This window comes from Zasmidium cellare (genome assembly GCF_010093935.1).
Source record: "Zasmidium cellare ATCC 36951 unplaced genomic scaffold M409scaffold_42, whole genome shotgun sequence".
In the NCBI taxonomy this organism is placed as follows: domain Eukaryota; kingdom Fungi; phylum Ascomycota; class Dothideomycetes; order Mycosphaerellales; family Mycosphaerellaceae; genus Zasmidium; species Zasmidium cellare.
The window spans coordinates 194,024-206,627 of NW_022986986.1; the positions used below are offsets into that span (position 1 = coordinate 194,024).

Consider the following 12,604-nt stretch of genomic DNA (forward strand, 5'->3'; position numbering starts at 1 on the left):
CTCTCGCATTCCTGTCGACTACTTTGGATCTGTAAAGCAGCAGCAATCCCTGCAGGCCCGAATCAGGAAGCTTCTCGTTTCTACCCTGCCAACAGGGCAGGGGCGGCAGTGTGTATTGTGACTGGGACTTCGACTCATATCGGCGTGCTCCAAGGCACAATCTCCAAGGCAAGATGGACACTCTTCTGTAAGTACACCTTGCAGTGCGCTCAAAGTTGTGCGGTTTTTATGACACAATGTACTGACTGTCTGCAAACAGAACTGCAGATGTTGCGGCCAAGTCGCTAAACTTCCGCCGACGGTCCAGTACCTACGTCGATGCCATTCACGATCTACCAGAGAAGGAGTCCATGGCTCCAGCTCAACTCTACTCTACGGAATCTGGCCGACTCTTTCATTCTGGTCGGATCGTCATTGCCACTGTGGGATTGCCCGCTCGAGGCAAGACTCACACCAGCGTTGCACTCGCGCGGTACTTGAGATGGCTTGGTGTGAAGACGCACATCTTTCACCTGGGCGACTATCGAAGAGCCTTTGTTGGTGCTAAGGGCGAGGTTCCGGACGACTACTTTCATGTCAATGCCAGCACGTCTTCAGTGCTACTCCGCAACAAGATTCTCAAGAAGTGTAGAGAAGACATCCTGAACTTCCTCAACCACGAGAACGGCCAGATCGCTATCTACGATGCGGTCAATCCTCTGGCTGGGGGACGCCGTGCACTTGCAAAGGAGTTCGAGAAGCACAACGTACAGACAATGTTCATTGAGAGCACCTGCACTGACGAGCGCATAATTGAGGAAAACGTCAGATCCGTCAAGATCAGCTCGCCGGACTACATTGGCTGGACACCCGAGGATGCCGTGCAAGATTACCTTAAGCGCATCAACGCACGGATACCTCACTATGAGACAGTTGAAGAATCCGATCTGCACTATGTGAAGATGATCAATGCCGGTGAGCGAGTGGTCGTCAACGCGTGTGCTTTCGGTTATCTGTCTCAACGAATCGTCTTCTACCTCCTGAACTTGCACATCAAAAGCCGTCAGACCTACTTCTGTCGCGCCGGAACTACCAGAGACGAAGAGAACTACAAAGGTGATGCAAGCTTGAGCGCCGAAGGTCAAGACTATGCAAGAAAGATGTCAGAAGCGCTGCTTGCGCATCGCGAGTCTGAGCACCAGAATCTTATCAAACAAGGAGCGCCGGAGTCATCAGCATTGAAGCCCTTGACAATCTGGACATCGACGAGAAAGCGGACCGTTGAAACTGCAGCACACCTGGAGGCCAAAGGCTATCGAGTACGACAGCGCAGCCAGATGAGCCAGCTCAACCCAGGCGTTTGTGAGAAATTGAGTGAGCGCCGTATTCGAGAACTGTTTCCAGATGAGGTTGCGAAACATGAGCAAGATCCATACCATCATCGCTATCCCAGAGCAGAGGTAAGTCATAATAATCGTTTATTGAACGTGACTAACAATCATAGTCCTACCACGATCTGGCTGTCCGCCTCGAGCCTATCATTCTCGAGCTCGAACGCGAACAAAACGACCTCCTCATCATCGCCCACGAGTCCGTCCTGAGAGTCCTCTACGGCTACTTGATGGCCTGTTCCGCCCACGATATCCCCAACCTCGAATTCCCCCGCGACGAAATCATCGAAATCATCCCAGCATCCTACAACAACAGCGCAAAGAGAATCCACATCCCGGACCTTCCTTCACGACTCGTACCAGGCAGTCCAGAGGATATCAAGATCCCCGTGCCTCCATCTGGAACTATCAGTCCGTTGAGCGGTATGGGTACGCCAGCTGGGACTGGTACCGCAACGCCTGAGACGTCTGGTAGGGAGACTGGGCTGCTGCCATTGCGTGGGAACATCAGCACGAGGCCTTAGGGGAGTCTCGATTCTCATGGATCTCACTGTTCACTGGACAGTCTTTTGGAGCCTTACCAACGCGCGAATCCGAAATCTTGGAGACCCGCTGGATCGGCTGTGTCCCTTTGCAGTCTGTTGGAAGAGAGCAGGAGGATGGAGATTGCGGCTTACAGTGACGATGGTGAAGATGATAGCGTTGAAGGGGTGGATTGAAAACTCATGGCATTGGGTATGCATTCAGGGACTTCATGATTCATACCTCATTGAATACCGCGACAATGAGAAAGGAACCACCATTATCTTGGCCACATCACAACCCCCTAACAGCCAACCCGGCCCTCTCATAAACCGCATCAATAACCTCCATCATCTTCCCACTCTCCGCTAGCCCAACCCACGGCAGCCTCTCCACATCCCTCCCCTCCTCCCTCGCCTTAACCCCCTCCACAAAAGCCTCCACCATATACCGATAAGTACTCCACCAAACCTCCCCCCTCTTCCCCCAAACCGGCCCATCAGTCCAAACTTTCTCGGTCCGCTTACTCCCCGCCACCAACCTCCCCCGCTCATCCTTCTGTCACAACAATCGAATGCGAAAACGTCGGAATCACAAAATTATTAAACTCAATCCTTGCTCTCTCCAGCTCGATCCGCGCAAACGGCATTTTGGGGATCCAGCAGGGGATCAGGCCCCATACATACGGGCGATTGAGATCCCCGGAGACGTGGCACTTGACAGCCGGTTTCCCTGTCGCCGGAGGGGGCTCGAGGGTGAACGTCGCGTCGATGGCCTCGTCGATCTGGGCGTCGACGGGGTGGATGCGGGGCGTGGCGGTTTGGATGGTGATTTCTGCTGTCGGGAGGGAAGGGGTCGGACAGGCGAAATAGCAAGCCGAGGAGAAGATGTAGCTTAGGTCGAGACAGGCGCCGCCGCCGAGGGGGTATTGGAAGCGGATGTCGTTCTTCGCCATCGCGTCGCTGGGGACGCTCATCCGGACGAAGACTTCCTTGGGGTTGCCATACTGCCCGCTTTCGATGAGCTCCTTGACGCGGTGCACGGCGGGGTGGAAGCGGTAGTGGAAGGCTTCGAGGGCGAGTTTGCCGGTTTCTTTCGCGACCTTCTCGACCTCGCGGCATTCCGCTGCGTTGGAGGTGATAGATTTCTCGATGAGGACGTGTTTCCCCTTCCGCATCGCTTTGATCGCCCATTCGGCATGTAACCCATTCGGAAGGGGGATATACACAGCGTCCACATCCTTATCGTTCACGACTTCGTCGTAGGAGCCGTAGGCTTTGCATGTCCCGCCGAGGCCATAATGATCGATCTGCGCTTGGGCTTTGGATTTGTCTCTTGCGCCTATGGCTACGACGGTGGCGCCCGGGTGTGTGCCGACGGGGTCGAAGAGAGCCACGAAGTTGATCGCTGCCGCCGAGACAACTCCTATACGAACGGGGTTCGAGTCTTTCTTGACGGATGCTTTCAGTTTGTTGACGCCGTGGTACCAGTTATTGAGATTGAGCATAGCCTGTACAAATCATCAAAGAGGGCACGCATATTGATGATATTGACTGCTCACCTGCCCAATCCACGACATGTCGGCGGTTGTGTGGGAGGACTCGCCTCTTTTCTCTTCTCTCGTTTGGAGGTAGGTAGTCTTGGCTTTTATACCACGCACTTAGCATGTGGCTTACCTTGTACCTTCCTGCCGCATTCGCATTGCACTGCGAATAATTGCTGGATTCGTCCCAGCTGAGGTCGCTAAACGGATGGGAAACGAGGCTCCACCAACTGGCTAGGGTAAGACGGAGAACGAAGCTCGTGAAAACCGCCCAGGTTGGCAATCCTTCTAGTACTGCCGAAAGAAAATAACAATCACTAACGCTCCTTCTCTGCTTTGAGAGGTATGCGCGAGAAATAGGTACAGGGACAGGAAACTCACATCTAACCTTTCTCTCATTCAGGGAAGCCGATGAAGCCTCTCTGCTTTCAAACTCTGAATCTGCTGTTGCCGTTCTCTGAACAGGCACGGGTTCTAGTAGTATCATACAATGCATGGGTATCATATGCGTCTTCCCCACTTCTCTTCAACTCTCTCTTCGCTACCAATCGTTTGCAAGTCTCGTTCCCTTCTCTACTCGTCGGTATCACCCAGCGGGCTGTTGAGCGTGTAGTCCAGAATGTCACTGAGTGACAGCAGCCCCTTAAGCTGGTTCTGCTCGTCAATGATCACCAGTCTGTGCACGCGAGACTTGCGGATGGTGTCGAAGATGGTGTCCAGGCGATCACTGAGCGTGCAAGTGTAGATGCCAGGGAAATCCTAGCAATAGTCAGTGTCTGATGTAACGTTCCAGACTGATAACCAACTCACATCAGACCGCTTCTCCAATGCCTTGCCCACAGTCAAATTCAGATTGTTCTCATAGTCGCCGCCCTTGAGTAGTGCTATGACATCGACGGCCTCGAACACATTGAGAACCGTACCATCTTTGTCCAGAATGGGAACAGTCGATATGCTGTGCTTAACCAGCAAGTGAATGCAATCCATCACCGGCGTCTCCATCGTCGCAGTGGCAAGGTTGGTGTATGTGCCGACTTTGATATCCTTCAACTGCTTGCGCAAATTCTGTGTCTCTTTGACGTTGACTGAGATGAACTTTAGGATACGGTACTGCGTGATGACGCTGACTACCATTTCTCTCTGCGTCTCATCATCAGTATCGATCAGGGGAATACGACGAGCACGCGAGGCAAGCATGCGGCGGCAGGCATCGTATAGTGGCTCGAGTGGGTGGATGGAGACGGTCTCGATTGGCGTTACTCCGATGGCTCGCTCGATCTCTCGTAGGCTGTCCAGGCGGAACTTATCGACCTGTTGGAGAGCATCGGGGTTCTGCCAGTAGTATTGGACCACATTGATGTAGTCGGAGGTAGTCAGAAGTCCAGCAAACGTGGATGTCTTGGAATCCCATAGCGGGGCAGAGACGATTCCTGCCAACGTTAACACTCTTTCCGCTCCCAGGTTCATGATGTGCGACTCACCACACTGTGTGAGGATGTTCAGGCTCTTCTTGACCAGCAGCGAAGTATCGAAGACGATGAGCCGGTAACTGAGCGGGAGGACATCGTAGCTCGTGCGGACTTTGAGGAAGGCTCGAATTGCGCGCTACACAACAAGAACGACAGTCAGCCACGAATCGCTCCAGTCATCATGGTCGGCGGGGAGAAAAGGTGTTGTCAGCCGGCTGCAAAGTGCCGTCCATTCGTGGGACGCACAGCAGCAGCAACAAGAGGAGGAACAGGAAGCACAAGGACTCACCAAACCATTGATCTGCTCCCTGTCGAGAGGTGACATCGGGGTATCGCGAGTGACTGGACGGGTGGACTGGGCGCGTGACGGACGGAGAAGATCGCTCGGCGCTACGAACGGCAGCGGAGCAGCAGCAGCAGGAGTGGTAGCGGCGGCAGCAGTGGTCGCATGGCCTGATGACAGCGCTGGGCTGGCGGCGGCGGTGGTCTCGGTGCCCTCGTGACTCGTCGCCTCCTCGTCCTGCAGGTGCAAGTGGTGCTGCTCAGCAGACGAACGCCAGCCATCCTGGACGCGGGATGGTTCACTTTCAGCTTCGACTGGCTCGACTCCTGCCGCCCGCTGCCGCTGCGGGCCTTCGGGGTTGCTCAGAGCCTCATCACGGGCAGCGCGCTCATCCTCCATCGTGGGCGGCGACGCAGCCCGCAGGCATTGGAGCCTCGTCGTCGTGGGTGCAAGGGGGTGGCGCGGCGGGGGTGGGCGATGGTCGCGGGGTGGAGGTGCAGGCGGCGTATGTTGTGCAGTGCGAAGTCTGCCACTTATCTGCAGCGGCCTTCCTTCCGTTGTGACGACGCGATCTTTGATCTGACCAACGACGTCAACTCGAGATTGTCTGTGTGGGGTGCGGTTTTGCGGGGCAGTGAATGCCGAAGTGCAAGAGACGTCGGATTGTTCAGCGCAAGTCAGTCGTTGTGAATGCTCTTGTCTACAGCGTCGAAGAGCCTCAACCGTTTGAAAGGGCTTATCGCATCGGTTGACTGAGTGAAGTCGCAGCAAACCTCACGCAAGACCTAACGTCAAAGCCTCACTTCATTGACATGCTCTTCACATGAAACTTTGATTTTTGCACTACACATCAGCTACGCTTCTTGCTCAATGCCTATGCCACTAATGCGCAGCCACTGCGCGCCCGAGGAAGCAGTCAATCGCGCGCCGTGAACACCGTATGTAGACCTCGTAACCCACTCCCCGTCAATCGTCCTGCCTCGTTTCGTCACTGAATCGTTCCAAACAACCAGTACACACGTCGCTCAACATCGTTATCCGCTTGAAGCTGGCTGTGTAGAGTCCTCTTTCGGCTTGATGTCCTTCCTGGCGGCCTCGAGCGCCGCGGGGTTCAGTTCTGGGCCGGGCTCTTGTTTCTGTTCCACTTCCTCCATAATTTCACCAGTCGTCGGTCGAGATAGACCAGCGAGATCGCTACCTTCGTCCAACTGCTTCTTAGTCTCGTTGACTAGCGCTTCGGCCTCGCTGATTCCACCCGTCTTGGTCGCTGGGTCCCCTTCCACGCCGATCAGGTTGTCCTTGCTTTCTTGGGCTTGCTGCAAAGCCTTATTATCGAAGCGAACAATCATGCAAGAGAGGTTGTCTGTCGAAAAGCGTGCCAGAGCATGGTCGACGAGATTCTTGGAGGCAGTTTGCGGATCTTGGACGTTTCGAACGAGGTCCACTGCTTCTTGATCAGAGCAGACATCCCAAAGCTATGGCAACAAATCAGTGATGTGCGTGGTTAAAGTACAAATATTGAACTTACACCATCGCAGGCCAGAATTAGGAATTCGTCAATGTCGGGCTGAATGACTGTCTCGGTCGTGTACGGGTGTCCTGTGACGAGGTCCTTCATATAGGCATCGCCAAGGGCACGCGTAACAGCCAGGACGCCATTCACGCGATTGTTCAGGATAAGCCCTCCAGCACCAGCAATACGTTTGCCTTCGTTTTCGTCGCTTCCCTTGTGGTCGTACGACAAGCGCAGCGCCTTGCCATTGCGGCACAGAACAATGCGAGCGTCGCCGACATTGGCTGTGTACAGGACGCGTTGACGTGATGCTGATTCTCTTAGCTTGCTTTCCACATTAGCCGTCACTGGCACATCTGCGTTACCTTGCTGTAGGTCAGGTTTTGATTCACCCTTCTGCGCTGCCAAAGCTGCGGGTGCGATCGCCGTTGAGCCTGTAGCGGATTGAGAGTTAGGTATCCGGTCTTCCCAGCGCAACACCGCAATCACGGCGGTGCAGCCGCTATTCTTAAGAGGTAGCTTTTCCAGTTGCTGGTCCACAGTGGTGAATGTCATGTCCAGCAATTCCGGGATCGGTGTGTTTGGGTGTTTGCGGATGATCTCTTCCAGCAATATGTGTACCTTCTTGCCGCACCAGTCAGCCGCAAAGGTACCTGCATGTCCATCGAAGATCGCAAAGTAGCCGTTATCTGTCTCAACAACCTCCTTGTTGGTGCTGGTCTTGGTGCTAATACTACCATCAGACAACGTGGAGTCGCGGGATTGTGAGCCAGTCAGCGCGTTCTGGTTCTGAGACGAACTTTCTGAACCCAGCGATGGCGCAGGGGTACTCAAGAAGTTGTAGAGATAGGCATGAGTATCTTCCATGGTACGTCTGCACTTCTTGTTCTTGTCCTCGGTCACTCCAACCCGGAATGTCGATCGAGGGCCTGGCACAGATTCACCTGCAGAGTTGTTGAGGGAACCTTGGGGGACGCTGAGCGCTGGGTCTGACTTTCCCAGCTTCTGCATGGAGGACTGGTTGCCGCTGGAAGCCTTGTGCTCGGGAGAAGCACTCAGATTTGACAGCGACTGCTTGGCGCTGCTGAAGAGGTCGCGTGCGCGGCCAACACCACTGCTTCTGCGTTTCTTCTCCGTTTGTGTGCCGTCCTCTGCGGGCTCGCGAGTTAGACTTCGTAGGTCGCCACCGGCATCGTCGGTGGCTTCATCCTTGTTTTCCTGGATAGCATTGATGTGGTTTGTGAGGTTGGGACTTTGTGGCGTCTCGGTGGGGCTACCCTCTGCTGCAGTGGTGTCTATCGCGTCCTTGCTGCCATTGTTGGAGCTGCCGAACATCCTGTTCAGCAAGCCTCCCTGACCGGAGAGACTGCGTCTCTTGTTTCCGGCCAGATTCGTGGTTTGCTTGGTAGTGACGCCGCTCATGTATCTTGAAGTCCAGGTGGACGCGGGACAGTCGCGGCGGACGGGCGAGGACAGGGAGGGGTCTGTGCTGGTTTCGGTGGGAGAAGCTTGCCGACGACGACGAAGCTACGAGCGCGTGAAGCGGTGCGGCGTGTGTTGGCGCAGGTGGTGTGTCGTGGTCGAGGCGGGCAGAACAGCACGGCCGCGGTGGTGGTGGAGTGGGAGGAGAGCTCGGCGGCAGGCGCAAGCGCAGACTTCAGATCCAGAAGCCGCTTACGGAATGAGGCAGCAGTGATGAAAGCAGCGGGCGATGTAGGTGAAGCGACGCTCAGACAGGCGGCGAACAAGCAGTCTTTGTTCGGCGGCCCACACAATGGGTCGAGTCTCTGTCTTGGCTTGGCTTGAGTGCTGGGTTGATGCGATCTGGTGCCGCTGCGGAGGCGGGCTGGCCGGTGTCTGTGCTATTTGCAAGCAGCAGCTAATGACGACAGGCCCCGGCGAAGCGGATAGGGAGCCTTCGACGACGGATGTGCTAAAGTCCGAAACGTGCGAGCAGGACAAGGAGGCTGAGGTGAATGTCCGGGCGTCGTCAGGTAACTGGCAACATCAACAACCGAATGGTATGGAAAGGATCTGGCCCTCCGCAGCTTGGAGATGTGAAGTCGAGGTCGCGTTCTCGACCTGCCAAAGTGGAGAAGGAGTCGCAGCAGCAGACCCCGCCGCCAATCTTTACGCACACCGAAGAGGAACGGGACAGCAGCTCTTTCTCACAATGAACGATTGAAGCACTGATTACATCAACAGTCAGTCCGTGGCCGACTACCGTCACAAGTCCTATGACCAGTGCACCGAGCCGCACGGAGGCGCAGCGAATCCAGAACCATCCATATCATCAACTGCCTAGCTGTGTGCCGGTTGAGGCCACCGAGCACTGCAAGCGAAGTCGCTGTAGATCGACAAGAGCTATATCGGCACCTTTCAAGCTCGCAAGGCTATCCTGTGCCGTTTCCGTTCTTGACTTTGTTCTAACGAATTGGACGGCCATCTTTTCCTACCCTCGTCGTCCCGCTCAAAGTGGAACGCATGGCATCGACAATCCTCTCTCCGACTGTCAGCACGACCGAACTCTGCGTAGTACTTTGGCTTGCTTAGACAGCCGACAAGTAATGGGGATGATTCCACTTTGAGCAGAAGAAGGAGGGTAGTGAGTCTCCCTGGACGAAGTGGAAGCTCGACATAGGAAGAATACCGCCCAGAAAGAATGCATAGGCCACTATATGATTACGTTGGCACCCAAACGGAAGCCTCGTCCACGTGAGACGGGCACAACATTGCTTTGATCTTCGCAATGTCTCGACAGAAAATCGGGGAGGAGGTGACTCGGCGATCTTCAATTGCCTTGCACCCTACAGACCACACCATTGCTGGCCACGGCTCTAGCGCGCAAAGGTTGTGTCGTCGATGTGAGAACATAGACACTGCAATCATCCAGTCTCTCCAACCCGAGGACGAGCCTTACACGGTAACACATCACGTCAACTTCGACGCTTTGGAGCAGTCCGCCGCAGCTGGCTGTAGTCTTTGCCGGCTCTTCCACCAGGAGACCGATGAGTATCGTGGCACGAAACTCAAATACTTCAACCGCGGGCAACTGAGTATCGTGTTCCAGGCTATTGAAGCGGATGGAAACACCAAAGTACGCGTCGAGTACCGCGATGCTGTTGTAGATCGGCATCCGTATCATCTGGTCTCGACCGCTGACAATCTCAATCGCCTCTTAAGTGAATACCCAGACCTGAAGTTGTGTGCAAGATGGCTTCATAGGTGCTCTGGACAAGACCAAGAGACACGGGCCGGCCACCGCAACTGTCCAACCCTCGTAGAGGTCAAGCTGCCCACGCGAGTCTTGAAGGTAGGATCACATTCAGGCGATCCTATCACCCTTGTCGAGACGGACGGCACAAGAGGTGTCTATGCTTGCCTCAGCCATTGCTGGGGCACCTCCCCCGTCTCAGCGAGCACACTACGTTCGAATCTTCATCACCATCTGCAAGGCTTCCCTCTTGAGTATCTGCCACGTACATTCAGGGACGCCGTGACGGTATGCCGTTACCTACACCTGCCATACCTGTGGATCGATTCGCTGTGTATCGTCCAGGATGATCCCCAAGACTGGGATGGAGAATGCGTGCAGATGTGCTCTATCTACCAAAACGCTGCTCTCACAATTGCTGCCAGCTCGTCTGAGAATGCGGAAGGGGGCATCTTACGTCTTCGAAAGCAACCTACATCCTCTCCCTGCCTTATACCATCCAAGACCTCTGGCGGTCCTGCATATGTGATCAGCCCCTGGCCTCGCTCGGCTGCTGGAAGTTGGCTGTCAAGTCTCGAACTTCCACCTGCCGCACTACTGGAGAGGGCATGGGTGGTCCAAGAATGCCTACTCTCACCACGCATTTTATTCTTCCACGAAGATGAGCTCTACTTTGACTGTTTCGCAGGTCGTTTCCGCGAAGCCTACCCGGACATAGCTCATCGGCATCACCCACAAGACTCGTTTGATAGAGCGCAATACAACAAGATGACCCTGAACCCCTCGAATCTCGCTCATCCTGAACAACATCTCGTGGATATCTGGTTCTCGATCGTCCACGAATACTCGCTGACCCAGCTCTCCTACCAGGGCGATGTCCTTCCCGCTCTCTCAGGCCTGGCGAAGGCCTTGGCTCAACGCAGCAAGCAAATCGAAGCCCCTTTGGGAGACTACGCGGCAGGTCTTTGGACAGAGAAGGACGTCTTTAATAAGTGTCTGCTCTGGTACGCGACCGGCAAGCGCAAACAATACAGATTCCCCTGCGAAGAGAGTCTACCATCGTGGTCCTGGGCCAGCTCCCATCGTACCGTGGATCACTTTCTTCATGACAGTGACAAGCATCCCTTATTCGGCGTGGACATTGAAGTAAAGCAGTTCGATGTACAACCAAGCGGTATCAACCCTTACGGCAATATCCACCCTGGGGCTTCAGTCCATATAACTGGTTACCTACAAAACTACTGCATCAGACAGTCTTTCCGCTGGCGGTCTCCCCGCAACGCGAGGTCGAAAAGGCGTCTGAGTGTTTGGAGCGTGACGACAGGGGACAGTCCATCTGTCGAGTTGGCGAGCTTTGATCCCGATGCCCCTGAATTTGCGAGTGAGGATCATGATGAGGATTTCGTGGGCCTCTCTGTTTGCGTAGATGTCAATTTACATTGGTACGGGCTTCTGCTTAAGGAGGTGGGTATCAAGACGTATCGTAGAGTGGGGATCTGCCAAATCGACCGTGTGAATCATTTGAGTGCTTCTCCCGAGGAAGTGCGTCTCAGGATGGCTATGTGGAAGGGTGGGACATGGCAAGAGTTAACACTCGTGTGAATGTGGGAAATGACAAGCAGGTCGGAATGGATGTTTGGGTTGGTATCTCGTAATGTCGTGTCGTGCAAGCAGCATCTATCTTCGTAAGCTATCCAGTCTCGCCTGGAGGTCATCATCTCCCGGATCTCCACCACCAATGGCTTGAGCCACCTTGCCATCGGCCACGGCGTTCTTCTGTAGACCTTGAGGCGTTTCTCCCAGCTGAACGCATATTAGTATAACCACAACATTTACAAGAATTAGGCGACTTACAGCCTGTCCAAGATCCACGCCGATCTCGTCAAGCACTTGAGTGACAACCTCCTCACTCTCCTCCTCATCCTCCAACCCGGTAACATCATCAATCGCATCGTCCATCATCTCCTGTCGCTGATCCATGATATCATTCTCCTTCTCAAACTCCATCGCTATCCGCTGCAGCGCCGGGAGATTCATCTGTCGGTTCATGCTCCCCAAAAGCTGCGTCGCGCCCTTCATGCTCTGCATCATCTGCTCGTTACTCCTCACAGTCTACCACAAGTCAGCAAACTCCCACCGATCCCCGCAAACAACATACCTGTATCCTCAACGAAATCGCCTGCAACTGCGTCCTCATCTGATAGAACTTCTGGATATACCTCCTCGTCCGAACCAAGTCCTTCGCCTGCACCTTCACCGCGCCCATCTGTCCATTCTTGGCGTTCTTTTTGATCTCGGCGACGAGTTTCTTCTCCTGTTGTTCGAGCTTTGTTCGCTCGCGGTCGAGTTCTCGTTGCGTCTTTTCGAGCGCGCGTTGGTGTTTGCGCAGACGCTCGGCGGGCGTCATGCGTTTGCCGAAGGCCCATTCGATGATCTGTTCGGACGACTTAGCAACACGTGGGTATCCTTAAGGCGGGCTTTGTTCGTACATTCATGATTGCAATGCGCCGGCTTTAGCCTTTGGAGCTGGGTTGTTGATGTCGCAGTACAGAGCAGCCCACCGAAGGTCTGGACAGAATCGCGATGCCGGAGGACGGTGTCGTGTTCTTGTCGGAGGTCGAAAGGTTCAGTGAGAAGCAATGGCTTTCATAAAGTGGCTGTCTGATGAAGCTCTTCCATTATCTGGATGC

The 12,604-nt window shown here is 54.5% G+C and overlaps 7 protein-coding genes across 7 annotated transcripts; 3 read left to right on the forward strand and 4 right to left on the reverse strand.

The window, feature by feature from the left end:
• Positions 1–173: 173 nt before the first annotated feature.
• M409DRAFT_69883 (uncharacterized protein) lies at positions 174–1,894 on the forward strand (the record flags this gene model as incomplete). Its single annotated transcript, XM_033818483.1, has 3 exons — positions 174–187; positions 260–1,439; positions 1,484–1,894. The coding sequence occupies 3 exons, from the start codon at positions 174–176 to the stop codon at positions 1,892–1,894; spliced, it is 1,605 nt and encodes a 534-aa protein (XP_033662166.1).
• A 292-nt stretch (positions 1,895–2,186) lies between these two features.
• Positions 2,187–3,471, reverse strand: M409DRAFT_69884 (uncharacterized protein; the record flags this gene model as incomplete). Its single annotated transcript, XM_033818484.1, has 3 exons — positions 2,187–2,450; positions 2,488–3,402; positions 3,454–3,471. The coding sequence occupies 3 exons, from the start codon at positions 3,469–3,471 to the stop codon at positions 2,187–2,189; spliced, it is 1,197 nt and encodes a 398-aa protein (XP_033662167.1).
• Positions 3,472–4,008: 537 nt separating this feature from the next.
• On the reverse strand, positions 4,009–5,586 carry M409DRAFT_28318 (uncharacterized protein; the record flags this gene model as incomplete). Its single annotated transcript, XM_033808980.1, has 4 exons — positions 4,009–4,194; positions 4,246–4,865; positions 4,917–5,040; positions 5,194–5,586. 4 exons carry the CDS (start codon positions 5,584–5,586, stop codon positions 4,009–4,011), a joined length of 1,323 nt encoding a protein of 440 aa, XP_033662168.1.
• Positions 5,587–6,221: 635 nt separating this feature from the next.
• Positions 6,222–8,035, reverse strand: M409DRAFT_59280 (uncharacterized protein; the record flags this gene model as incomplete). Its single annotated transcript, XM_033814141.1, has 2 exons — positions 6,222–6,662; positions 6,716–8,035. The coding sequence occupies 2 exons, from the start codon at positions 8,033–8,035 to the stop codon at positions 6,222–6,224; spliced, it is 1,761 nt and encodes a 586-aa protein (XP_033662169.1).
• Positions 8,036–8,474: 439 nt separating this feature from the next.
• M409DRAFT_59281 (uncharacterized protein) lies at positions 8,475–8,885 on the forward strand (the record flags this gene model as incomplete). Its single annotated transcript, XM_033814142.1, has 1 exon — positions 8,475–8,885. One exon carries the CDS (start codon positions 8,475–8,477, stop codon positions 8,883–8,885), a length of 411 nt encoding a protein of 136 aa, XP_033662170.1.
• Positions 8,886–9,449: 564 nt separating this feature from the next.
• On the forward strand, positions 9,450–11,059 carry M409DRAFT_59282 (uncharacterized protein; the record flags this gene model as incomplete). Its single annotated transcript, XM_033814143.1, has 2 exons — positions 9,450–10,998; positions 11,034–11,059. 2 exons carry the CDS (start codon positions 9,450–9,452, stop codon positions 11,057–11,059), a joined length of 1,575 nt encoding a protein of 524 aa, XP_033662171.1.
• A 532-nt stretch (positions 11,060–11,591) lies between these two features.
• Positions 11,592–12,409, reverse strand: M409DRAFT_28321 (uncharacterized protein; the record flags this gene model as incomplete). Its single annotated transcript, XM_033808981.1, has 4 exons — positions 11,592–11,717; positions 11,769–12,026; positions 12,073–12,348; positions 12,404–12,409. The coding sequence occupies 4 exons, from the start codon at positions 12,407–12,409 to the stop codon at positions 11,592–11,594; spliced, it is 666 nt and encodes a 221-aa protein (XP_033662172.1).
• Between the last annotated feature and the right edge of the window lie 195 nt (positions 12,410–12,604).